The 27,447-nt window shown below is 48.9% G+C and overlaps 1 protein-coding gene and 1 pseudogene across 4 annotated transcripts in view; one reads left to right on the forward strand and one right to left on the reverse strand.

Moving 5' to 3' along the window:
• The window catches only part of LOC148777245 (uncharacterized), a 62,404-nt pseudogene extending 61,674 nt beyond the window's left edge, over window positions 1-730 (reverse strand).
• The window catches only part of PALLD (palladin, cytoskeletal associated protein), a 367,111-nt gene that overhangs the window by 9,340 nt on the left and 330,324 nt on the right, over window positions 1-27,447 (forward strand). For 3 of the 4 annotated variants that reach the window (XM_055427986.2, XM_055427989.2, XM_055427990.2), the window contains exon 2: window positions 2,829-3,872. In XM_055427986.2, the coding sequence (XP_055283961.2) occupies window positions 2,893-3,872 (980 nt within the window). In that variant the 5' untranslated portion in view covers window positions 2,829-2,892. Of the gene's footprint in view, window positions 1-2,463; window positions 2,586-2,828; window positions 3,873-27,447 lie in introns of all 4 variants that reach the window. The other variant, XM_055427988.2, reaches the window with a different exon arrangement.

Consider the following 27,447-nt stretch of genomic DNA (forward strand, 5'->3'; position numbering starts at 1 on the left):
AGCCTCAGGCCAGCGGGTGAGCTGGGGGCCCAGGAGCAATCTGGGGGCTGTGTCCTGCAGGCTCTGGAGCCTCACCAAGGCTGCTAGCCAAGCCCAGGCCTCCAGGTGGCAGCGACCCTCTCTTCATCCCCGCCTCTGTGATCTGATGGCATCATCCATCTGCATGGAACCTGCCCCCACGTCTGGGTGTCCTGAGGAGCCTGAGGCCAGCTGGGTCCTAGGTGCCCAGCTCCCTCAGCCATGACCACTGGATAGGGTAGGGGACCTGGCCCTGAGAGGCACCAGCTGAGCTCTGCCTTCTCTTGGCCAGGACTGGGGCAAGGGAGGGTGACAGCTGCGCCAGGGGACCTGGCCTTTCTTGTCAGATCAGAGAGGAAAGTTGGTTTGGTGGACATTTACAAGAGCACTGTGATGGTGCCCTGCCTCAAAAACATAGGCTCTGACACCAAGACATTTGCCACAGCTCACCACGCCCTCCTTCCCCTTTCCGAGATGTGGGCTCTGCTGAGAGCTTTTGGAGTTTTTAAGGCAGAAGCCACCTGTCACCTTACAGGACCTGCAATAAACCTTTCTCTGCTCCAGACTTCAAGGTTTTTATGTTTTTCTGCTCACTGTGTGTCAGGCACAGGGATCACAGATGGGGCTCTTGAGGTGCCTTAGAGTAGCTGCCCCTGTCGTAGGTGTAGGGGGTCCTGAAGATGCCCACCTCCCAGTCGTAGGTCACCCTCATCCACCAGGGCACCGAGAGGCCCAACCCAGCTCCTCCTGCAGCTTCTGAGTGGCAGCAGCAGCGCCTCCTGTGACCTGGGCCACCGGCCCCCTCTGTGCTGCCCCCAGCTCTCGTGGTGTGCTGCATTTTGTGTGTCTTCTCACCAACACACAGGTGCCAGAAGCACTGTAGGGAACAAGCCATGAAACCTCGGGACTGTAATGGAGATGTCTGCAGTTGTATTTCTTTGCTTACAGCCTCTTAATTTGGGCGTTGGTTGAATAACACAAATCTCTGAGGCATACTATTCTGGTGAGTTTGGGCCACGTAGAAACCTCTCCTTCCATCCACATTATAAGCGCTTTCCTGAGTCCTGTGCATGTTTCAGCAGCAATATCAGGGTCACAGATTAAACCTGGACTATATATGCCCTCCTGCTATTATTTTCTCTTTCACTGTGAAAGAAGTTTATAAGTGACACCTGATTGAGACAACCGGATCCCATCAGGTGGCACCTCTTTAAAACCACAAGTGTGAGACGAACAGTGTGGGCTCTGCGGTCGTGATATGGGGTGGAGTCTTGGCTCCCCCTCAGACTTTTTCTTTCTAAGCCGGGCCTGCCAGTTTTGCAGTCTTTTTTGGGGGGAGGGTTGGTTTTTTTAATTTATTATTTTTAGCTGCACTGGGTCTTTGCTGCGCTGCTTCGGCTTCTCGTTGCGGTGGCTCCTCTCGCTGCGGAGCACTGACTCCAGGGCACGAGGGCTTCAGTAGCTGCAGCACGTGTGATCAGTAATTGTGGCTCCCGGGCTCCAGAGCACAGGCTCAACAGTGACAGTGAACGGGCTCAGTGGCTCCTCAGCATCTGGGATCTTCCCAGATCAGGGATCATCGAAACTGTGTCCCCTGCATTGGCAGGTGAATTCTTAACCACTGAGGCACCAGGGAAGCCCTAGTTGTACAGTTTTTAAGGGAAATTATCTGTATAATGGCTGTTGGTAAATGCCTTCCCCATGCCGAGCAGTCCAGTGATTATCTGCCCCTTTATGGGGAAGTTTGCTGACTAGAGTACAACTGTCCCTCTGCACCTAAAATTTAGTAATCGATTTTCAGCTCTGCCTTGAATTAACTATGCACATATGGGCACACCAGGAAAGGAAGAGCTGGAAAGGTTTCAAAAATTTCATCAAAAAGTAAACACTAATGAAAACCAATCAAAGTTCATTTTGTGGTTTAGGGTGACATAAGCAGAGTCAGATTTGCTTAAAATATCAACACACTCCTATTCTCATAACATCAATGAAATCAGAGCTGTAAGAGAGGTAGGGGTGGGGATGCAGGGGGGCCTGAGAGGCAGAAGCCCTGGACCACTCAGAGCACCAATGGCAGGGTCACCCTCCTGAATTATTTAAAGAGCTTTAGTGAGATGCTTGGGCTTCCCCAAGGCGCCAGTTGTAAAGAATCCTCTTTCCAATGCAGGAGATGTGGATTTGATCCCTGGGTTGGGAAGATCCCCTGGAGGAGGGCATGGCAACCCACTCCAGTATTCTTGCCTGGAGAATCCCATGGACAGAGGAGCCTGGCGGGCTGTAGTCTGTAGGGTCACAAACAGTCAAACATGACTGAAGCGACCTGCACTGCACGGCACAGCACCGTGAGATGCTTAGTATTCACTCAGGGGCAAACATCAAATTAAAATAATGAACAAGGAACTTCCCTGAGGGTCCAGTGGTTAGGACTCTGTGCTTTCCCTGCAGGCAGTGCAGCTTCCATCCCTGGTTCCAGAGGTATGATCCCACAAGTTCCAGAGGTATGATCCCACAAGTTCCAGAGGTATGATCCCACAAGTTCCAGAAGTATGATCCCACAAGTTCCAGAGGTATGATCCCACAAGCCAGACGGTCAAATAAATAAAAATAGAATTTAAAAAATTAGGAAAACGGTCATCGATAAACACAGGTATGCTTGACACTTCTTCCAATTTATAGAGAAAAATGATTTTAAAAGTATGTTTTCCCCTTAATGTTTCTCCCAACTTGTGGATGAGTAGTACAGTGGTCACACGCGCGCACACACAACCCCAGTCGTTCCTACTAACGCAGGTGTGTCTCCTGCCCTTCAGAGCCTGTGTTCAGGACACCCGCCTTCCTGAGGAAGCGGACCGAGTGCATGAGCGCCTCTCGACTATGTCCGAGACGTCCTCCCACGACTCCTTCTACGACTCACTCTCGGACCTGCTGGAGGACGGCGAGAATGCGGCCTTCTTCCCGGGGCTGTCGGCCTTCCTCAGCCAGGAGGAGATCCACAAGAGTCTGGACCTGGCCCGCAGAGCCATAGCCAGCTCCAAGACGGACGACTGCGACTGCGAGGAGGGCCCGCAGCGCTGCAGCCCCTCGCCCAGGAGCCGCCGGAAGCCTCTGGCCCCTCCGGAGGCCCGGCTGGGCGAGCGTGCGTCCCCAGGGACGCCTGGGGCCCGCAGGCGGGCTCCTGCGGCGCCTCCACCCCCGGAGCAAGCAGAGCGCATCTCCTCGCCCGCATCGCGGAGGAAGCCCGGAGTCTCGCCCCTGCTGGCCAGGCCCAGCTACATCCGGAGCCTGCGCAAGGCCGGGAAGCAGGGGGCGCAGGGGGCCAAGGCCCCCGGCGCCAGCGCCAAGCCCAGAGCCGCGCGCCCCGGCAGGGCTGGCCCCCAGAGCCCGCTGAACGACAAGGCGGCCACCCTCATCGAGGAGCTGACCTCCATCTTCCGAGAAGCCGCCAAGCCCAGAACCAGGAGCCCCGACGGGGAGTCCTCGTCCCCGGACAGCGGGTATCTGTCCCCTAAGAATCAGCCGTCAGACCCGAGGAGCGCCTCGGCCAGCCGGAGCCCCACCCGGGACCAGCAGGACGTGGAGGCCGGTGCCAGGCCCCCGGCGCCCGGTCATCACCCCACCCGGGACCGGCAGGACGTGGAAGCCGGGGCCAGGCCCCCGGCGCTCGGGCATCATCCCCCGGTGGCCCAGGATGTGGCACGGCCCAGCCGCAGCCCCTCGTCCCCGCCGCCTCCCAGCGCCCGCCACCCCCTAGCCGCTCCCCGGTTCATCCAGAAGCTGCGGAGCCAAGAAGTGGCAGAAGGTAGTCGGGTCTACCTGGAGTGCAGAGTCACTGGGAACCCACCTCCTCGGGTCAGGTAGGACTCTGGTTGCAGAGACACGATGCTTTGCGTGTCCTTCACTCTTACTTTAGTGTAAGAGAAGAGATTTCTGTTACAAGGCAAGGGCTTGGCTCCCCAAGCGCACAGAAGCAAGTATTATGGCCCTGGCTTTTGAGGAAAGGCAAAGCTCCATTGCAAGTTGAACCAGCAGGGAGACAGGAGGCAACGCTCAAATCAGGTTCCCTTTCCAGGGATCAGGGTGGAATTTAAGGGTTTAGGAAATTTCAAGCTTGGAAGCTGCCTTGATGATAGTCCACACTTAGCACCTCGTGCTGGCGCCGGGTCGTCCTCAGTGAGGGACTCCTCGCTTTGTAAAGCGCAAGTTTGGCAGCTTTTCTATGCTCCGACATCTGCAGACTGAAAATGCTGGGTTTGTGGTCATCCTGCAGATGGATGGGGAGCAGGGGATTGGGGGGGCATGGGGTGGGGGCCCATCTTGAGCTTGTGCAGTGCAGTCTCCCTACAGTAACTGCAGGGAGCTATGTCCATTTAAGCTCGGTGATGTTTTACCTGCTTTTTCTTTGTTTGCACCTCAGTCTTGAGGGAAGTAGGGGTGAGGGCCTCTGCTAGCTGCTTCCTGCTGATGAGGGATGTGAGTTTTTATAAGACGAATAAAATTGTTTTGCACTTACCTATAAATATTTGCGTGTCCCACCTTGAACTCTGAAGTCTCAGGCAATCATCCTGTGTGTCTGGTGGCGGGGGCGGGGGTGCTCTTTAAATGTAGGAGGTGGACAATGAGGACAGAATTTGATGAGTAAGAGGATTAACCTATGGCTCCTAACTTTAACAGTCCTTCAAAACAGACCTTATTTCTTTGGGAATCCATTAAAACCTGTTTTTAACATTTTAGTGATTGAATTTGGATTTGTGTAGGCCTGTACCAGACTCTTAGGTCAAAATATTCTGTTTTTGAGATGCTACTGTCTTCTCATCTTGGCCAGGTGGAGTCTTAGCTGTCTGTTTCCTTTTGAAGAGTTACTTAAAGTACCTGGGAGTGGGGTGGCCAGGGTGTGACTACTTTAGCTCTCCTGGAGGATGTGTAACCAGGAGGATGTCACAGGGGCTATTTCACATGCCTGCACGGTGCTCACTGTGTGGGTTTGTCCCGGTGTTGGGAGGATGTAGTCCTGGGACGTCGTGGGAAACCCTAATGGGCTAGACACATATTTATGTATAGAAGAGAAGACAGCACCGAGACGCTGTACACACTTTATCAAATGTGATGCTGTTACCACTGAGACCTTCAGGAAGGTCTCCCGTAGAACATCACATACAGGCTCAATAGGAGCTTGTTTTCAGGGCCACTCTGACCCTCAACAGGGCAGCTGGTCAGACCTTATCCCAGGTTACTCTGGTTTCTTGGCTTGTCTTGGCGACTGTCTTTTTGAAGGAATGATTCATTGTTTCCCCATGGACTGAGGTCTCCAAGAAGCATGAGCTTCATCACGTTCCAAGGGCCTTGACACCTTTGAGTCACCTCAGCAATGAGAGCTTCTCTGTTGTCACTTTGAATCAGAAGAGGCAACCCCAGACAAGGGGTCTTCTTGGAGGAAGGCCTTTGTTACTGCAGAACCTTTCTCTGTCCTATGTGGGAAAGCCTTGCCAGCATGATGGCATCACCAGCGTCTAGACGTTTCTACAGTGTTCCTGGCACTTGGTGTACAGTGAAGTCTCTTTAGCCACCATCCCCTGGTTCTGTCCCTCAGGCATGCATGCCTTTTATCCTCAGGGTGGCCCAGTTTTAGGATTGTTTCTGGTGCAGATCAGCACTTTGGATTACCTTTCAGATGCTCATTTGCATTTATGACCAACAGTGAACTGCTGGAGTCCATGACATGCCGCAGCCTCCCATCACGGGTTCCTTGGTGTAGATGAGTAAAATTCTGTCCATTAAATGTCTGGGTTAAACTCGTCATAAACCCGGCTTCTGTGGCTGTTCGTCCTGATCACCATCTAAGTCCCCAGAGTCTGCATGAACTCCCCGTGCATGCTCTCTAGATGATCCATTTCCAGATCCGAGGCTTCAACGAGGATGGTCCACACTCAGAGTTGGTGGTAGGGTCTCTGGATCTGAGTCTTTGGTTCTGGATGCTTGTTGTGCTGCCGGATCCACCTAATTATTTCCTTTAGTGAAGTGATGATCCGTTTCGGGTGACCCAAGCAGCACCCAAAGGCTGCTCCTCCTGGCATTTTAACAGCATTTATTAATAAAAAGGCTGGCGTCTCCTCTGTGTGTTTCATTTCTCTCCTTCCTGACATCCAGGTGGCCCCATGCACACGTACGACAGAGAAGGCCGACTTGGAGTCAGTATGTGTGGTCACTGTCTCTTAGCTCCTAGGCTCAGGTGTGACGAGGGCAGTGAGCTCGGGGCAGATGGACCCGGACGATGGCTTCTGCTTCCAGGGCTTCCTGATGAGCTACAACTGCACACACACACCGCCCCCCTTGTTTGTGAAACTGGTCCCGTCCGAGAGTATTTCTAAAGGCTCCTGTATACAGTTGTGAGCAGGCTCTCCTGTTGTCCTGGGGAGCAGAGTGGCTGGGTTTAGAGTCGATACTGCCTGTAAGGAGACATTCAGGATGTCAAGTGGTGTGGTCTTTGCCCCATCTCCCCGAAGTAAACCCACATCCACTGTTTTGTTCTGGTAAAGGCAGTGTGCCGAGGGTTCATTTTTCAGCCTCTTGTGAAAGGTTGCAATCACAGCCCAGAGGCAAACTGGCAATCCTTGGTGTCAGTGCCCAATTGTTTAGAAAAGTAAGCTACAGGCCTTCTGATGGTATCTCAGTGTTGAGTTAGCTCCAAGACTCACGCCCCGTCTTTCGTGCACAAAATACCTGGGCAAGCAAATGCTGGGCTCTTAAAAGTTTCTCCTTGGTGGTGTGGAACACATCATGACCGCTCAGAGTCCAGCTTAATGGCTTATTGTCATTTCCTTTAAGAGCCTCATGTTTGTGTTTGGCTGAGTCCAAGATCAGGAGTCCAAAGATGACAATACTCAGCCATTCCTAGGGATCCTCACAAGCGCCTTCTGTGGGTGGCTGCAGTCACCCTAGTTAATGCCTCTCTTCCATCTTTCAGTAAATTTCTTTGTCTTTTTGATACTTCAAACCCTAACTAGTTTAGAGTTGGTTGAGAAATTGTGCGCTCTTCCCTTGCAAACTTTATCTAATCACATTTTGGTCTTAAGCTTCCTTAGTTCTACTAGCAATTATTCAGTCACATACTGGAGTAAGACTCCTTCATTTAATTGGAAATCCCTTAAGTCCATGGCGAAACCTTCCCTGAAGATGGTGGGGATGTTCTTAAATCCTTGTGGGAGTTCCATCCAGCAGTGTTGCTGTTTCACATCAGTCTCTGGATTGTCCCGTTCAAAGGCAAAACCCCTAGGACTCAGGACTTAGGGGTATTCAGTAAAAGGCATCTTTTTTCAAGTCCAGAACTATAAACCAGCAAAAGTCTCCAGATAAAGTTGTAAGCAACATCTACGGATTTGACATCACCACATTATTTCCTCTATAATTTGGTTAATGGCCTTCAAATCCTGAATAGAACAGTTATCTCTGGTCCTCGGTTTTTGTATGGATGGGATAGAAGGGTTTCATGAAGATCAACAAGGTCTGAATAATTGATATTTAAAGGTGATTGTCAGAGGCTTTATACCTTCCTTCGTGTGCCTCTTTAGATGCCTGTTGCTTTATATTTGGACTTCCTTGATGGCTCATAGTGTAAAGAATCCGCCTGCAATTCAGGAGACCTGGGTTCAATTGCTGGGTTGGGAAGCTCCCCTGGAGAAGGGAATGGTTACCCAGTCCAGTATTCTTGCCTGGGAAATCCCATGGACAGAGGAGCCTGGTGGATTACAGTTCACGGGGCGGCAAAGAGTCAGACATGACTGAATGACTGATACTTACTTACTTACTTAAATTTGGCACCTTGTCCCCTGGACAGAGTTTTACTGCTATTGGAACAGCCGTCTTGGCTCTTTCTGGCCTTCCATCATTCCAAACATTGCTCTTACCTTTTGCAGAATTTCTTCAGGACATCTAGGTGAGGCTTGGTCTTCCAACTGTAAAGGTGCAGCTTGGAGGGCAGAGGCTTGACCTGGGAGTGCACTTAATGTTCCCCACAAGGGAATAGGGCATCAGGGCAGGTCCAGCTGGGTGTTCCATATCCACATCAGTATATCGTCTGTCAGCCTTCAGCCCTCTCAGGGAAGAGGGGCGTTCCCCTGGGCCCTTGCTGTACTCCTGGATCTCGTTCAAGCTGTTTGGTTCAGGACCCCTGTTGAGGTCTGTTATTAAACATTTCTTATGATGGTTCAGCCTTGTTTAATCCCCTTGGGTCACTGGGGTCCCTTCTGGGTCAGCTCCAGGCATGGTCCGTGCCTCCCAAGTCCTGATTGGATGATTTGGTTGTGATTCAGGCTGCTGCTGCTAAGTCGCTTCAGTATTGTCTGACTCTGTGTGACCCCACAGACGGCAGCCCACCTGGCTCCTCTGTCCCTGGGATTCTCCAGGCAAGAACACTGGAGTGGGTTGCCATTTCCTTCTCCCATGTGATTCAGGTAGCCTTCCCTAATACCATCCTGTGCTTCTCCACAGGAGGGTATTCATGAAGGCCTGCATGCAGCCCAGTTAAGGTAATGAGTAGCAAAACATGTAAAGAGATTCTCTGTTTTCTGAGGGTCATCTCAGTAAAATGGCTTATTATTTCTCCAATTTTATAAGTTCAGGCTGAAATTTATGTTGGCCTTGGTCAGAGTCCCCTGTGTTGGCCTTGGTCATCTAAGCCTTCTGGGACCTGCCCTAATAGAAATGCCCTGTTGGGGGTTCCCTGGGCAAACTGAGCACCCTGGTGGGTATGGGGAGGAAAGAGTGTTCCTTTATGATGATTGGATAAGGGCAACCCTGGGAGGGCTGTTGGCACCCTCTGCACTGCTCACAGGAAGACCCCCTTCATGGGCGGGGGAGCCATTCAAGGGGCTGCTGGAGGGACGTCTGGATATAGTCAGTCATCGTTCGGCTTTGACTCAACGGACACAGGCTTTTTCTGAGGTTCTTCCCTCTGAACCACAATCTTACATCTCTTCTGCAAATTCTTATTCCAAAATAAAGGCATAAAAGATTGTACGATGGGATTAACCCCATTTTTCCTCTAACAAAACAAGTCTAATTTTAAAATAGTACGATAGTTCAAAGACCCATTCTCTGGTTATTTCCCCTGAGATTCGACCTAATACCAGGGCCCGGCAGTGTTACAGAGAAAATAATTTTCTTCTTTTCCATTGGCTTATAGCTAGACATCGACCAGTTCTGCATGAATACATGCCAGGGGACTACAGTCAGGTGTGCTATTAACGTTCCCCATTTGAAAGGTTGCTCTCAGGATGACTGGAGCAAAAGGATCCCACAGAGATGTCTCGGGTGGAAATTCCTCTCTCCCAGGCACAGGGTATGTTCTTCTGGGATGGACTCCTGTGAAACCACTACAGGTCACGGGGACAACTGTCAGTCAGGGAGCAGTGTCTTCTGTCTCCTGAGTCAGAGGGCCTTCATTAAATCAGGTTTAAAAGTTTTCCTTCAGTCATCGAACATCCTCCCCCTATTAGCCAATGCTAACAAACAAGGCCCATCTAGTCAAAGCTTTGGTTTTTCCAGTAGACATGTATGGATGTGAGAGTTGGACTATAGAGAAAGCTGAGCACCTAAGAACTGATGCTTTGGAACTGTGGTGCTGGAGAAGACTCTAGAGAGTCCCTTGGACTTCTAGGAGATCCAACCAGTCAGTCCTAAAGGATATCAATCCTGAATGTTCTTTGAAGGACTGATGCTGAAGCTAAAACTCCAATCCTTTGGCCACCTGATGCGAAGAACAGACTCACTGGAAAAGTCCCTGATGCTGGGAAAGATTGACAGCAGGAGGAGAAGGGGACGACAGAGGATGAGATGGTTGGATGGCATCACCGACTCGATGGACAAGAGTTTGAGCAAGCTCTGGGAGTTGGTGATGGACAGGGAGGCCTGGCGTGCTGCAGTCCGTGGCGTTGCAAAGTCAGACACGACTGAGCGACTGAACTGAACTGAACAAACAGACATGAACCAACCTGAACAAAGAAATCCAAGACTCTGGAATTTTAACCCAGGGTTGAGGACTCTAACTTGAACTAAAGAAATCGGGGGGTATAGATAGTTACACTGTGGTATCAGTCTCGGGTGTACATCAGAGTGGTTCGGTTATCATTGTGCAGTCGCTGAGTCATGTCTGACTCTGTGCGACCCCATGAGCTGCAGCACACCAGATTCAGTTACGCGTATATCCACTCTTCTTCAGGCTCTTTTCCCATTCGGGTTATTTCAGAATATCTAGTAGTGTTCCCTGTGCAATAGAGCAGGTCCCTGTTGTTTGTCTGTTTTTTGTGTAGTACTGTGTGTGTATTGGAGAAGGCGATGGCACCCCACTCCAGTGCTCTTGCCTGGAAAATCCCATGGACGGAGGAGCCTGGTGCGCTGTAGTCCATGGGGTCACTAAGAGTCAGACACGACTGAGCGACTTCACTTTCACTTTTCACTTTCATGCATTGGAGAAGGAAATGGCAACCCACTCCAGTGCTCTTGCCTGGAGAATCCCAGGGACGAGGGAGCCTGGTGAGCTGCCGTCTGTGGGGTCGCGCAGAGTCGGACACAACTGAAGCGACTCAGCAGCAGCAGCAGCAGCGTGTGTGTTAACCCCCAGCTCCTAGCTGTGTTCCGTGCGTGAGTGCTGTCATGCGATGCTCGTCTGTCTCCGTCTGGCTCACCCGTTTAGCATGACCATCTCCAGGCTGGCCCACGTTGCTGCAGACGGCACTCCTTCACTCTTTTCCGTGGTTGGGCAGCGCCCCACTGTGTGTGCCGCATCCCCTTTACCCGCTCCTCCGTCGGTGAGCATTTAGGTCGCTTCCATGCCTTGACTGTTCTGAACAGGCCTGCAGTGAACACTGGGTGCATGCATCTTTTTCAGTTATGGCTTCCTCTGGATATATGTCCAGGAGTGGGATTGCTGGGTCATATGGGAGTTCTATTTTTAGTTTTTTAAGGAAACTCCATACTATTCTCCATAGTGACCGCAACCATTTACATTCCTACCAAGGGTATGGGAGGGTTCACTTTTCTCCACAGTCTCTCTAGTATTTATTGTTTGTAGACTTTTTGATGATGGCCATTCTGAACAGTGTGAGGTGATCCCTCATGTGGTTTTTTGATTTGCGTTTTCCTGATAATTAGTGACACTGAGCATTTTTTCAGTGCTTTTTGGTCACCTGTGTGTCTTCTTTAGAGAAATGTCTATTTATATTTTCTGCCCATTTTTTGATTTTTTTTTTTTATATTGAGCTGCTTGAGCTGTTTGTATATTTTGGGAGGTTAATCCCTTGTCCGTCAATTCATTTGCAAATATTTTCTTCAATTCTGTGTGTTGTCTTTTCATTTTGTTTATGGTTTCCTTTGCTCTGCAACAGCTTTTAATTAGTCCCACTTGCTTACTTTTGTTTTTATTCTCAGTACTCTAGGAGGGAGGTCAAAAAAAGATAGTGCTGCAATTTATGTCTAACCAGAACTTTTGAGGACTTTTTATATTTCCCCCTCGGTGAGGCTCTAACCCACGATCCTGATGAGGTTTTTAGACAGTTCAGGCACAGGCATGTTTCAGCAAGGTTACTGACCAAAAACACATCTGACCCAAAGCAGCACAAGGGGCCCGAGTCCGGAGGTGGGGAGGCAGGAAACTGACACCTGCTCCTGAAGACACGTGCGGTCAAGGTGGGCACTCGGAGTCAGGGCTGAGGGCCACGTACCCAGGGGCTGCAGGGCCGTGGCAGGGGATCACGACACCCGGGTCCCTTCATGGTCACCAAAACTTGTGACCAAGCAAGGGCTGGCTGCTGGACATGCACAGAAGCCAGTATGGTAGCCCTGGAAAGCACTTCTTTTGAGGAAAGAAAGTGCTTCATTGTGAGGTCGACCAGCAAGGAGACAGAAGGCACGGCTCAAATCCGTTTACCAGCTCCAGGGATCAGGGCAAAATTTAAGGCGTTCAGGTAACTTCAAACTTGAAAGCTGATTTGCTCTTCAGTGCGTGTAAGCCCCTGGAGCTGGGAGTCTGGTTTTCCTCACTGAAGGTCTCCTCGCTTTGTGAAGGGCTCTGATGGCAGTGCTTGCATGCTGTGTTCCACAGACTGAAGACACTCAGTTGGGGCCATCCTGGAGATGCGGGTTTCCCTCTTACACATGTATGTGCAGTGCTAACTCTGTAAAATAACTCAGGTTTGACCAACCCACTACGTACCTAAGGAGGCAAATAAATTCCAACTAATCAGTGTTTCATTTCCTGCACAGTGAGCCCCCTGGAGCATGAGGTCATGTTTTCAAGGACCCACAATGCAGAGGCACCTCATCGTGGCAGACATCAGTACTAGCTGTGCTCTGGTCCCTGGCAGATGGATCTGCCGTCCTGAACTAGCACTGCTAAGGCCGGTGGGTGGGGGGCGAGCGGGGCAAAGGATGGGGCAAGCAGACAGCAGAACAGCACATTGCTACAGGGGCCCCAGAATTAAAGCCAGTAAGTTGCCCAACTGATATAGTCAAATACTGGGCATAATTTGAATATTTACTGGAGATGGTTAAAGTGTGGCTAAAACCAGAAGCTGTCTGGAAGATGAAAGGCACAGGGTGTGTGACCTGTCACAAGGTCAGCCCCAAGTGTGTCCGGTCTGAGTGTGCGGTCCATGGGCACATGTTCACTATGCTGAGCACACCACACCTTCAACGTGGCAGAACTTACCCGTGAAGGCAGAGACACCAGGCAGGGCGTGGACAGGCCTGTTGTCCATGCCCGGGCTTCAGCCACAAGAGGGCGGATAGCAGATGAGCAGCAGGTGAGGAGTGTGCGGTTAGTGGGAATCACTAATCACCGACACCACTGCGGCCATTGTGATTTCTCTGCACTCTTCTATATGCGCAGAAGGTATAGCATTTGTACCTCCTGTGCAAAGAGGTTCAGAGGAGCAACCCTGGGGGCAGACTCCAAGGTCTCCCATCGCCACTCCACTTTTCACCAAATGCGTACCTAGACAAGTCATTTGTGATTCAGTTTATTCATCCATGAAGTGGGAATTATGATACCCACTCCCATTGTATTTTGTGACTAAGTAAAATAGCATGTGAAAAAATAAAGCAGTGCTTTGCATCTAGTGACTGCTGCTTTACTATTACCTTTTATGGCTAGTACTTCTCATTTCTTAATTTCATATGCCAAAATGAAAATAACAATTCAAGTCAGGATTATACTATGAAAAATAAGCCATTAATGCATTTACTTGGAAAGTTTCGGATTTATTAATGAAGAGTGTTTTACCTAAATTACATAAATATAAAAATTAATTCAATATTAAGAAATTCAGCAAAAAAAGTAAGGAAAACATCACTGGCTATAAGCTGCAAGGCTGGTACTTATTAATGTAGCATTTCACAAATCAAAAACTACTGCTCACCAGCACCCACTGACACACACTTTGCTGCAGCTGGCTCCTTGGGCTGACAGACCATTACTCACAGACATGAAGTAAGTCAGCATCCCCGACAGGAACTGATGGAGTCAGAGGCAAAGAATTTTTTCAAACCAATTTGTTCAACTAATTCACCTTGAGTCAGTTTCTATGTGCATGCTAAGTCGCTTTAGTCGTGTCCTGCTCTTTGTAACCCCACGGACTGTAGCCTGCCAGGCTCCTCTGTCCCTGGGATTTCCCAGACAAGAATACTGGAGTGGGTTGCCACTGCGCTCCTCCAGGGGACCTTCCTGACCCAGGGATGGAATTGGCAGGCGGGTTCTTTACCACTAGCACCACCTGGGAAGCCCTGGTTTCCCTGTCTTTTAGAAGCTGACAGCAGTGGGCAGCAAAAACTTCCTAATGAGTTTGTTTAATTAAATATCTCATCCTAAATTCTGCATTGGGCTTCCCTTGTGTCTCAGCTGCATTGGGCTTCCCTTGTGTCTCAGTAAAGAATCCGCCTGCAGCGCAGGAGACCTGGGTTCAATTCCTGGGTTGGGAAGATCCCCTAGAGAAGGGAAAGGCTACCCACTCCAGTATTATGGCCTGGAGGATTCCATAGACTCTGTATAGTCCAGTCCATTATTTATCTTTTCTATAAAAAAAGTTATCACTTTGCTTGTGATAAAAGTGAAATTATTTCTTTTGGATTCTATTTAGATGTCTTTAACCCACTAACCTTGGGAACAAGTAATTATTTGTTAGAAATGCATTCATGTGTCACTCAAAACGGTTCCACAGGTTTTCGAACTGCACACGGCTCTATTGACGTTTACTCCAAAATAGCCCCTTCCAAATGTATTCAAACTGCACACTGCTCCACTGATGTTGACTCCAAAATAGCCCCCTTCTAAACATATTCTTAACAAAAAGTAATACATTTACCCATCAAAGGATTAATTCAAGTGAGCCTACCATAACTTCTGTGTTAAAGTTCACTTAACCATTTCAAGATGTGGGGGCCACCCGGTTCAGGCTTCTGCCTTTTCTCCTTAGGGGAAGGGGAGAATTAGTTTAGTCCGCAGCTACAGGATTATTCGCTAGTTTCTCTTGTCATCTCCCGGGCTGCCAAAGCCCATGACCAATGTTAGTCATTACAGCTGTGCCCTTCCAGAGTAATTAAGTTTCTGATGAGAATGCACCATCTTTTAAAGTTAGCCGGGTTGTTTTGTTGTCCTTTGAGGGGTTTTTAGGGGAAAGTGTAAACGTCCATTGAAGTTTCTTAATCTCCGAAGATCTTGGTCCCTCTGCCATGCCTTTGCAAATGCACCAAATGCCTAAAACCTCGAGCTCCTTCCCCCCGTGAGAACTGGAGATCCTGAAGAGGAGACCTTCTTGGAAGGGGATTTTGTATAAGGAAGACAAATGTTGATAAAGAGGTCGCCTTAACCGGGGCAGTTTGGAACCCGGCTCCCATTGAGTCCGTCCGGGGTCTCTGAACCCAACACTGGGCAGGCCTGGTGGTCGGCGGGCCACCTCCCAGGGCCCCGGAGCAGGTGACAGAAGTTGTGGAGATCAGGGGTCCAGGGAGCTGGGCCCAGCACGGACAGAGGCCCAGAGACGCACAGGGCTGGGAAATGGGTGACGGGTCTGGAGGTGCAGGGTGGCGGTCCAGGAGGCGTTAGAGGCGGGCGCCCCAGGAAGGCAGGGCAGTGGGGACCAGGGGCCAGACCAGGGGTTGCTCCTGGGGAGCAGGTCTGCCCTTCTGGACTTGAGTCACTGAAACAGGGACTCAGACTGGGCCGAGTGAGGGCCGCGCCCGTGACCAACTCCTGCAGGCTCCAGGAGGGGACAGATGGCCAGACCAGCCTGTGCCTCACCAAACTGCAGACCTGGAGCTTCTTAGATTTGGCCCAAGTAGAGCCCTGTGGACCCGGGCCCTGGACCGGTGAGCTGTACAGAGTCGGACGAAGGGGCCCGGCTCCAGGGAGGACTGAAGGATGCGCGGTTGAAGGCATCTCCTCATCATATCCAGTCACTTCACCCCAGCCTTGTCAAGTGTAACCAGCGCAAGGACCAGCTGTGATCACAACCAGGACTGGGAAATCTCACCTTCCGTCTTTACTTTTGCACAGTCCCACCAAAACCCCAGCAAAGCAAAGGAAAACCGATGGAACTAAAGCTTATCTACAATAACTGAAGTTACAGGGGTTTCCCTGGTGGCTCAGAGGGTAAAGCATCTGCTTGCAACGCAGGAGACCTGGGTTTGATCCCTGGGTCGGGAAGATCCCCTGGAGAAGGAAATGGCAACCCACTCCAGTATTCTTGCCTGGAGAATCCCATGGATAGAGGAGCCTAGTGGGCTACAGTCCACAGGGTTGCAAAGAGTTGGACACAACTGAGCAACTTCACTTCACTTCACCACTTCACTTAAGTTATGTGCAAATTATTTGTCAACAATTTGAATTATTACCTCACATCAGATGTTCCTTATTTCTCATGCACAGCTGACAACAGGTCAAAGACATGATCCCTCACCTCCCTGACCCCCTCCCCCTCCACTCTCAACTTTTCAGAGTTGGCAAAAACTTCATGAAGAATTTTAGTTCAAAGTACCACTGGTATTATTAAAATGAGCTTACATTTTCACTGTATACTTTAAAAATATTTCATCATGGCAACCATTTTTAAACCATGTAAATATAAAGAAACTAAGAAAGCTAGGAAATTTTTTACCTAGGAACAGAAAAAGAATCAATTGGTCCTAGAGAACAGAACCCAGGTCTTGAATTCCTGGCCATGCCCTGTAATGACTCACCTTGAACATCTTCAGTTGTGGAATTCAGACTTCACCTGTCTTTAAAGAAAACGGTACCCTGGTGATTTCTGCAGTATTGATCTTTATTTTTAAAACATAGCTATTCCTGGCTATTCTCTGTTTTATTTTGCATTCAGTTAATACTGTTGAATAAGTCAATCAACATAAACCAAAAAATGTTTAAAGACAGGGAAGGAAGATACTCTCTATCAACTACAAACAAATCAAATTATTCCCAGTTTCTGAACAGTATTCCAAACCATCCTCACATTCAAATTACATTGTAAGCTAACTGTGTGCCAACTCATAAGGAAAAAAGCCAGTGTTAGACACCCACTATGGCAACCCACTCCAGTATTCTTGCCTGGAGAATCCCAGGGACGGCAGAGCCTGTTGGGCTGCCATCTATGGGGTCGCACAGAGTTGGACACGACTGACGCGACTTAGCAGCAGCAGCAGCAAACACCCACTTAACTGCAGTGAAAGGAGGATCCAGCAATAGTTCAGGAACATTCAGTCTTCGAGGGCAATGACTCATACCTGCTCATAATCATAAGATGCCTATTAGGTCATTATTAGCCTAATAAAGTTTCAATTATACACATAATTAAAAGTAATTAAATTCCTTCTTTTTACAGTCAAACCCCAGCACCTGCAGAGCTCCAATTAGTTTTCATTAGTGAAACTTTGATCATCACCAAAGCCGAAACAAGAGAGATTAGCTCTATCAAACCTATGCAGCGCCATTTGCTGCTCAGTCACTCGGTTGTGTCCGATTTTGCGACACCCTGGACTGTAGCCCACCAGACTCCTCTCTCCATGGGGTTTTCCAGGCAAGAATACTGGAGTAGATTGCCATTCCCTTCTCCAGGGGATCCTCCTGACCTAGGGATCCAGCCTGTGTCTCTTACATCTCCTGCATTGGCAGGTGAATTCTTTACCACTAGCGCCACCTGGGAAGCCCAACACGATTGGTAGAAATTCCCACCTCCTCCAAAGAAAGCAGACATGGAAACAAGCCACTGGCTCGCTTTTCACTCAAAGGGGTTCCAATGTGTCCCCTTTATTGGCCATTTTAGTTGAGAAAAACGTGGCAGGCAGGTAGTGAGGCTGCAGTGCTTGCAAAGTCACGATCCACATGGCTTAGCCCAGGGTTGCTGCTTCTGTTGAAGACGGTTGTCAACATCGACATCAGGCTGTACCCTCAGAGGAGTGTGACCACTGACCACTCAGGGGGCGCTGCAGTGTGACATGTGAGTGGGCACAGACAGCGTGGGGATGATGCTGGGGCACCCAGGGAGTTAAAGAAGCAGCCTCTGGACTTTGTGCAGTTCCCACCCGAAGTCTGCCGACCTCTCTGCTTGGGCACCTGACAGGTGCTTCATGGTGATGTAGCCACAAGTGGGTCCCGCGTCTCGGCTCCTCCAAGCCCTCTCTTCCACGCTCTTCTCCAGGCCAGCAAACCACAGCCGTCCTGCCAGCTTTTGCAGGACAAAACCTGGACCTGTCTCCCTCCCACCTCACATCTCCCCGTCCATCCGGTGAGTGCAGGGGGTGCCCCCTCCACACCCGGAACCCGACCGCCTTCTGCCTCCTCCCGGAGAGTCTCTGTTCAGCCGCCACCCTCTCTGTTCCCCCCACCCTGGGCATCCGCACCGCCTTCCTTATCTGCTCACTGTTTCCACCCACCATCACAGGCGACACTGCATCTAGCTTGGTTCTTTTTCATGGGCTTGTGATCACAGCACAGTGCAAAGCTGTCTGGTGCCTGCTGCTTGCTCTCAGAGTAACATAGTCCTATATGCAGTGAAAAGGCCCCGTCTCTCCAGCACCACGGAAATTCTCGGCCCTGCCTCATCCACTGCAGCCGCAGCGGCATCCTTGCTGGACTCTGCTTGCCCAGGGCCCCCACACCTGCTGCTCCCTCCCCTTGTGACGTTCATCCCCAGGTGTACGCGGGCCTGGACCCTCCATCTCTCTCCTCGAATGTTGCCTCAAAGCCAGCCTTCTATGACTGACCTGGGGAAAAGAACAGGCCTGCCCACTCTTGTTTTGCGTAGTTGAAGTAGAGTTAATTTGCACTGTGAGTTCGTTTCAGGTGTCCAGTGAAGTGGTTCAGTTTATGCAGTGAGTATACATTCAGCTAGGAGAAGGCAATGGCGCCCACTCCATGTCCTTGCCTGGAGAATCCCAGGGACGGGGGAGCCTGGTGGGCTGCCGTCTGTGGGGTCGCACAGAGTCGGACACGACTGAAGCGACTTAGCAGCAGCAGCCTACATTCAGCTCTGTATATGTAGAGATTCTTTTTCAGATTCTTTTCTCTTACAGGTTATTACAAAATATTGAGTGCTATATAACAGGTCCTTGTTGGTTATCGGTTTTATATATAAAATAGATATACAATAGTCTGTGTATGTTATACATAAACTGAAAGCATTAGTTTAGTCGTGTCTGACTCTTTGCAACCCCATGGACTATCTAGATATACAATAGTCTGTGTATGTTATATATAAACTGAGAGTATTAGTTGCTTAGTCGTGTCTGACTCTTTGCGACCCCATGGACTATCCAGTCCATGGAATTCTCCAGGCCAGAATACTGGAGTGGGTAGCCTTTCCCTTCTCCAGGGGATCTTCCCAACCCAGGAACTGAACCCAGGTCTTCTGCACTGCAGGCGGTTTCTTTACCCTCTGAGCCATCAGGCAAGCCCGTATATAAAGTAGTCTGTATATGTTAATCCCAAACTCCTAATTTTTCCTTCCTCCCCTTTCCCCTTTGGGACCCTTGTTTGTTTCCTGAGTGTCTATTATTTTTTGTAAATAAGGTCATTGGTATCATTTTTTAGATTCCGTTTTGGTTTCTCCATAGAACTTACTGATACACTCTACACTTGTTTATTTTACTGTTTGTCTCCCTTAGTAAAATATAAACCCCTGGAGTGTTGGGACCTCCAGCTGATTTTCGTTGTTGAGTCCCTGGACCTAGAATGCTGCCTGTAGGTAACAGCGGCTCCGTGAGCACGTGCCGAGTAAGTGAATGAATGGACCTCTCCCAGGTGTGTGTTTATGCCTGGAGGAGGTGACCATATGGATAAGGACGCACGGATATGAATGGTCATAGCAGCGTAGTTTCCAAACCTGGAAAGGACCTAAACAGTCATCAAAGATAGTGGGCCTGTCTATGAGAGAGTGACGTCCTCTCCTTCAGGAAAATGCCAAGAGCAGGACTCTGGCTTGTGTCGGTGTCCTGTCCGTCGTGTTTCATGGCACTGCCACGCTGTTTCAGGTTCCAAAGAACGCGGGGAAGGCGGGCCCAGGGGCGTGATCCTGCGGAGACGTTCTGTGTCCAGGTGGGAGGGGCAGAAACGGGTGTAAGTTACCTTCCTCTTTACTCACTGTAAAGTGCGGACTTTGTATCCCCTCTCCTCTCCCAATGACATACTGGTACTTTCTGCAGCGTTGTTTCTGACAGATGGCACGTGCGACCCACAGGCACATCCAGAAAACGCCTCGAGTCTGGGTGCTAAACAGCGAGAATTAAGCACATGGGTGCTTACCTGTTTGCCCTCATGAGTGTTTTCTGGCTTGTTTCAGTTATATTTTAGAGGTTTTGAAAATGTTCTTATTTTAAATTCATGGTGTTCCTCAAAATACTACATGTGTTTGGTCTTATGCCAAAGATCTTTTACGGTGTCATCCACACAGTTTACTGGCTGCCGAGGGTAAAAAGACTTGTCTGTGACCCTCTTATTCTTAAGAAAGAATGTGCATGTTCAGACACAAATACACACACACACACACAGTACCGTTTTAGAATTAGCAGACATCTGAAGATTAATGAGAACCCTACCACCATCATATTTGGGTGACAAGAGCGAGCAGGATGGGACAGAATCCAAGCAAAATGACACCGATTAGTTTTAGTTTCCTATTGTCCCATTCTTTATTTTTTTTTTAATTGGAGGCTAATTACTTTACAATATTATATTGGTTGGTTTTGCCATATACTGACATGAATCTGCCCCGGGTGTACATGTGTTCCCCATCTTGAACCCCCCTCCCACCTCCCTCCCCATCCCATCCCTTGGGTCATCCCAGTGCACCAGCCCCGAGCATCCTGTCTCATGCATCGAACCTGGACTGGCGATTCATTTCACATATGATAATATACATGTTTGAATGTCATTCTCCCAAATCATCCCACCCTCACCCTCTCCCACAGAGTCCAAAAGACTGTTATATACGTCTGTGTCTCTTTTGCTGTCTCGTATACAGGGTTATCATTATCATATTTCTAAATTCCATATATATGCATTAGTATACTGTATTCGGAGAAGGCAATGGCAAGTCACTCCAGTACTCTTGCCTAGAAAATTGCATGGACAGAGGAGCCTGGTAGGCTGCAGTCCATGGGGTCGCTACTAGTTGGACACGACTGAGCAACTTCACTTTCACTTTTCACTTTCACACATTGGAGAAGGAAATGGCAACCCACTCCAGTGTTCTTGCCTGGAGAATCCCAGGGACGGGGGAGCCTGCTCGGCTGCCGTCTATGGAGTAGCACAGAGTCAGACACGACTGGAGCGACTTAGCAGCAGCAGCAGCAGCATACTGTATTGGTGTTTTTCTTTCTGGCTTTCTTCACTCTGTATAATAGGCTCCAGTTTCATCCACCTCATTAGAACTGATTCAAATGCATTCTTTTTAATGGCTGAGTAATACTCCATTGTCTATATGTACCACAGCTTTCTTATCCATTCATCTGCAGATGGACATCTAGGTTGCTTCCATGTCCTGGCTATTATAAACAGTGCCGCGATGAACATTGGAGTACATGTGTCTCTTTCAATTCTGGTTTCCTCGGTGTGTATGCCCAGGAGTGCGATTGCTGGATCATATGCCAGTTCCATTTCCAGTTTTTTAAGGAATCTCCACACTGTTCTCCATAGTGGCTGTACTAGTTTGCATTCCCACCAACAGTGTAAGACGGTTCCCTTTTCTCCACACCCTCTCCAGCATTTATTGCATGTAGACTTTTGGATAGCAGCCATTCTGACTGGTGTGAAATGGTACCTCATTGTGCTTTTGATTTGCATTTCTCTGATTATGAGGGATGTTGAGCATTTTTTCATGTGTTTGTTAGCCATCTGTATGTCTTCTTTGGAGAAATGTCTGTTTAGTTCTTTGGCCCATTTTTTGATTGGGTCGTTTATTTTTCTGGAATTGAGCTGCAGGAGCTGCTTGTATATTTTGGAGATTGTCAGTTGTTTCATTTGCTATTATTTTCTCCCATTCTGAAGGCTGTCTTTTCACCTTGCTTATAGTTTCCTTTGCTGTGCAGAAGCTTTTAATTTTAATTAGGTCCCATTTGTATATTTTTGCTTTTATTTCCTTTATTCTGGGAGGTGGGTCATGGAGGATCCTGCTGTGATTTATGTTGGAGAGTGTTTTGCCTATTCTTAATTATCATTTCCTTTAATTCTTTCCATCTTTTCCTTTCTCTGTGCATTTGCACTGAATTGAAAATTTTCATCTTTTGTTTGTATCAGTACAATACATGTTCTGACATTGAACTGCCAGTGAACCAGAAGCCAACAGAGGTAAAGCAGCAGGGCAGCAGCTTCAGTTTCACCGCAAAGACACAGACTTATCCCTGAGCCCTGCATTCCAAGAGCTAATAACTGACCGGGATGCAGCTCGCCCTGCTGTCTGTCCTCTTCCCCAGCCTCTGCATTCTTTCTCAATCCCTGCTTCCCCCCAGGATCGGCCCCCTGGTAATCTCACTTGAAAAGTTAGTCCTAACTCTGCAAGCCTTCACGCGCTTGAAGACATCAGTACTAGTCCTTCTGTGGACCTGTGTGAACTCCTTAGCCCAGGAAACACTGCCCACGTTGTGTGCAGCTGCTGTCCTGTGGTTTGAACATTACAGAGTGACGGCAGTTGCCTGTCACCGCTCCCTTGCCGACCCATGGCCCGCAATACTGTGACAGGCCCACTGCACATGAGGACTTGCACATCTGACATCTCCATGACCCAAGAAGTACCTTTGATGTCCAAGGCAAATGTGGGGTATTGCCCTAGCCACAGCCTGAATCCATCGTTAAGTCATCAGTATCTAGCTGTACAGTAGCAGTAGCCAGTAGTGCTTGCTCTAAAGAATTGATTTCATCATTTCAGAGTCCATTTCAGTGGCCAAGTTTCTGAATTTAATGAGAAAACCAATCAATAAACAAACACTGATATAAATTTTCCTAAGAAATAAAGGTAGTTACAAGAATCCCTTTAGAATTAAAAATATGCTTATGCATAAAGTATTGTGTTCTTGTTGTTGTCCAGTCACTAAGTCCTGTCTGACTTTTTGGGACCTCACGGACTGCAGCACATGAGGCTTCCCTGCCCACCATTTCCTGGAATTTGCTCAAATTCATGTCCATTGAGTCAGAGATGCCATCCAGCCATCTTCTCCTCTGTCACCCCCTTCTCCTTCTGCCCTCAATCTTTCCCAGCATCAGGGTCTTTTCTAATGAGTCAGCTCTTCACATCAGGTGGCCAAAGCATTGGAACTTCTGTTTCAGCATCAGTCCTTCCAGTGAATATTCAGGGTTAATTTCTTTTAGAATTGACTGGTTTGATCTCCTTGCAGTCAAGGAGAGAGTCCAGCACCACGATTTGAAAGCATCAGGTCTTTGGCACTCAAGCTTCTGTATGGTCCAGCTCTCTCTCTCACACACACACGCTGTGTGGAACACACAGGAGAAGAGCTCAGTGCTGACCGTCAGATTCAGTGAATCTCCAGTTAACCTCGGCAAGTCCTTCACCCTTTCTGTGCCTCAGCTTCCTTATTCGTAAAATGGGAATAATAGAATTACTTACCTCTGGGGTTATCGGGCTTCCCTGGTGGCTCAGACAGTAAAGAATCTGCCTTCACTGCAAGAGACCTGGGTTTGATCCCTGAGTTGGGAAGATCCTCTGGAGGAGAAAATGGCAACCCATTCCAGTGTTCTTGCCTGGGAAATCCCATGGACGAGGAGTCTGGCGGGCTCGCAGAAGTCTGCCGTGACTGAGCAACTGGACCAGCACCGCCCTGCAAGCCCCCTTTCCAGAGCTCTCTGGGTCTGTGTCGCCTCCTTAAAGTCTTCGTGCCGCAGCTCTCTTTCACGCTGAGCGTCCACAGCGGTGCAGAGCTTGTGCAAAGGGAGTGTGAAAGCATCACAGGCCGAACGAATGATTCTTTCAGGAATACAGCATTTCCTGGAGGTGTTCCACACCCTGCTTGGGCAGGAGTCCTAGCTTAGTGTCTGGAAATCAGAATCACCTCCCAGTGACGGTGGGTGGTGGGACCCTTCCCCTCTCTCTGATCTATGTCATCTTCTAGAACCTTCACCTCATGTGGCCTTCTGTTCCTTCCTGCTGCAGGAATGTGCTCTCAGCCAAGGAAGGTGATTTCTTCCCATCGCCACCCCTCCCTCCTATGGCTAATTATCTCCCCATCCTCTTTCCAAATGTCAGCGTCATTATGTGTTACTGTCAGCTTGGAGAGCCTTCCAAAAATCAAATCTCATCAACTATTGTTTTCTTGCTGCTTTTAAAACTCTTCAACAATTTTCCTGAGTTTAATTCACAGTTGCTTGTTAAATATTTGCTAAAGCCTGTTGAAAAAGGTGCCCCAACAATTCGACCACTCCCTGTTTTTGTATTCCAATAATTTCAGCAGGAAGAAAACTCCAAAAGCAATTTGAGTAACAAAGGCAGGCTTTTTCCTCAGCTAAGTGATTGGTTTTGATTTTGTATTTTCTTCCTACTAAGTATTCTACCATACAGCACGGCTCTTAACAGGAAAAGAATGTGCTTTCTGGAAGTTTCAGTTACTCTCTTACAAACAACTGTGAAGAAGTCGTCTTGAAAGAATCTGACTCCAGTTTCAGATCCTTTCACTGTGGAAATGCTCAGCGTCTGGACTCCTCTGCCGCGCTGCTCTAAGGACCCCTGCCATCTCTTCGTTTGCCAGGGGCAGTGCCACATGTGGACTTCTGCATCTGCTCAGGCATAATGACAACAGTCCTCCAGCTCCACGTGGAGGCTGCATTCTTTCAATGGATACTTCATAAACACAACTGTAGCAAATGCAGTGGCCAGTCTGCAACTTGCTTCAGCGCTCAAGCAGACCAAGGTGCAGAAATGTGTGCCCGCTCATGTGAGGCAATGGAAATGGTTCTTTCCTATTTAAGTTTAGTTGCTTTAAGAGGTTCTGGAGACAAGATGATGCAGTAGAAGGATGTTGAGCGCACCTCCTCTCACGAAAATCACAGCTAACTGCTGAACACGTCCGGGGAAACGCCTTGACTGCAACAGCCCTGCCTTGCCAGACACCACAGTAACCATCTGTGTGAGTTACTTTACGACAGGAGGCCCCGGTCAGCAACACGAACTAGCAAGCAACCACCAACCGAAGGAGTTTGCGAAGGGTCCAAAGGAGACACCAGGTGTCCTCCCACCTCCCAGAATCCTGCTCGCTGGCATCCACCTTGGCTGAGCAATGTGTGCACCACCAAGAAGGACCCTGAGGCAGCGAGAGTAGCCAGAGACACCCCGGAAACCAACCACAGCACCGTAAAACCCGAGGCTGCGAGCCACATAACGGAGCAGTCCTCCTGGGCTCCCTTGCCCTGCTGCTCTCTGCCCAGGTGCCCCTTCCCAATGGTGTCTCTTGCTTTGTCAGCTCGTGTGTCTCCCTGGACAGTTCATCTCCCAGTGTTAAAAAAGAGCCCCCTTTGGAGCCCTGGAAGGGGTCCCCCTTCCTGCAACAAACTGTCATCGATTAAAAAAAAAAAAAGGATTGGAACCTACTTATAGTCTCTTTGAGCCAAGAAATAGTGTCCTATTTAATATCTGCTGGAAGAGGAGGAAACTACAGAGTCACCTGAACATTGATAAACCCATCAGCATGTTCTTGGCAGAAAAATGACTAGTTTCCAGTGGAAACTTGGTTATAAGCTCTAATAGTGAAGCCTGGTTTCGTGTACGAGCATACGGCAAACTAGGCCACATAAACCAGTCTCCAGTCATGGGTTATATAATCCACATATGGGCCAGAAACCCTAAATTAACATCACCTCGGGAATGAGGAGTTTTCCCTAAGGTAACAGCGTTTAGCCTTGATTGCTGGAACTGGAGAAGTATTCTCTGACGGAAAAATAGAAAACAAGTGTGGGGGAAGGATTTCCAAGTAACGAAGGAGAACCTCTGAAGAAGGAGGAGGGGACGAAGGAGAAAGGGAGGGCGCTGGGGTTGGGGAGGTAATTCACAGTCTGGGTAGTTGATTCTTCCTGTAAAAGCCAGAGACATCTCCAAACTCAGTCTTACCACCACAGATGTTATCACAGACCAGCTGCATCTTCAGAGAACGCTCCAGTTATGCTTCTTGCAGAAAAGGCAGTAGAGGTGAAGTCTGGGAGGTGAGGTGGCAAACGCCTGTTTCCCTTTTGGACTGTGAACCACCACCTACAGGGGTTAAGAATTCTCCAGATCACTGAATGAATCTGGCAGTGGCGAAAGGCCCACCGGCACAGCGCAGCAAGATGCCTGGAAAGGAGCACTCAGAAGGGGCGCTCGGAGACACGAGGATGCGGTCAGGGTCACGCGTCCCTCGGCCGCTCACTCCTGTCCAGGGCCAGCCAGACCCTGCTCAGGCGCCCTGGGGAGTTGAGACGGAGGCTGAGGGGGGCGTGTGAGCAGCACCACGCATGGCTGTGCGTCCTCGTGCAGAGATGTCACCACCAAAGCGCGGCCAGCTTATGCCGCGATGCCACTGCGATGTTTCTCAGCCCTTTGCTGATCATCCTTACGTCACTGACTAAAGCACTTCCTCTTCATTTTTCTTACAGAGCTACTGATGTTGGAGCCTCATGAAAGTCGTAGTCGTTCCCCTAGTAACAATAATAAATACAATGACATTAATAGTCAACACTCCATCAGTACTTAGCAAATGCCAGACACCCCTCAGTTCAGTTCAGTCACTCAGCCATGTCCAACTCTTTGCAACCCCATGGACTGCAGCACACCAGGCCTCCCTGTCCATCACCAACTCCCGGAGTTCACTCAAACTCATGTCCATCCAGTCGGTGATGCCATCCAGCCATCTCATTCTCTGTCGTCCCCGTCTCCTCTCGCCTTCAATCTCTCCCAGCATCACGGTCTTTTCCAGTGAGTCATTTCTTCACATCAGGTGGCCAAAGTATCAGAGTTTCGGCTTCAGCATCAGTCCTTCCAGTGAATATTCAGGACTGATTTCCTTTAGCATGGCTTGGTTGGATCTCCTTGCAGTCCAAGGGACTCTCAAGAGTCTTCTCCAGCACCACAGTTCAAAAGCATCAATTCTTCAGCATTCACCTTTCTTTATAGTCTAACTCTCACATCCATACATGACTACTGGAAAAATCACAGCTTTGACTAGACAGACCTTTGTCAGCAAAGTAATATCTCTGCTTTTTAATATGCTGCCTAGGTTGGTCATAGCTTTTCTTCCAAGAAGCAAGCATCTTTTAATTTCATGACTGAAGTCACCATCTTCACTGATTTTGGAGCCCAAAAGAATAAAGTCTGTCACTGTTCCCATTGTCTCCCCATCTAGGAAACACCCCTGGGAGCCTCGCTAATTCCTATAAGGAAGATACTATCATAATTGTTGGATTCTAAGACATATTTTGTCACATTTTCTCATCTTTGTAATCAGAACATGTCTTGCAGTAAAGGGCACTTTAGAGTCACTGCCAGACCACAGTCATGATGTGGTTGTCTTTGCTTCTGCACACAAATTTGGTCAGAGCTGTTTATTTCACTGCTTTTGAGTTACTTGCATCATGTTTACTACATGCTCTCTTTTTCTTTCTTCAGTTCAGTTCAGTCGCTCAGTCGTGTCCGACTCTCCGCGACCCCATGAATCACAGCACGCCAGGGCTCCCTGTCCATCACCAATTCCCGGAGTTCACTCAAACTCATGTCCATCAAATTGGTGATGCCATACAGCCATCTCATTCTCTGCTGTCCCCTTCTCCTCACGCCCCCAATCCCTCCCAGCATCAGAGTCTTTTCCAGTGAGTCAACTCTTCGCATGAGGTGGCCAAAGTACTGGAACTTCAGCTTTAGCATCAGTCCTTCCAATGAACACCCAGAATTGATCTCCTTTAGAATGGACTGGTTGGATCTC

This window comes from Moschus berezovskii, chromosome 7 (genome assembly GCF_049115385.1).
Source record: "Moschus berezovskii isolate FMDL1 chromosome 7, NW_MosBer_1.0, whole genome shotgun sequence".
Classification (NCBI taxonomy): Eukaryota; Metazoa; Chordata; class Mammalia; order Artiodactyla; family Moschidae; genus Moschus; species Moschus berezovskii.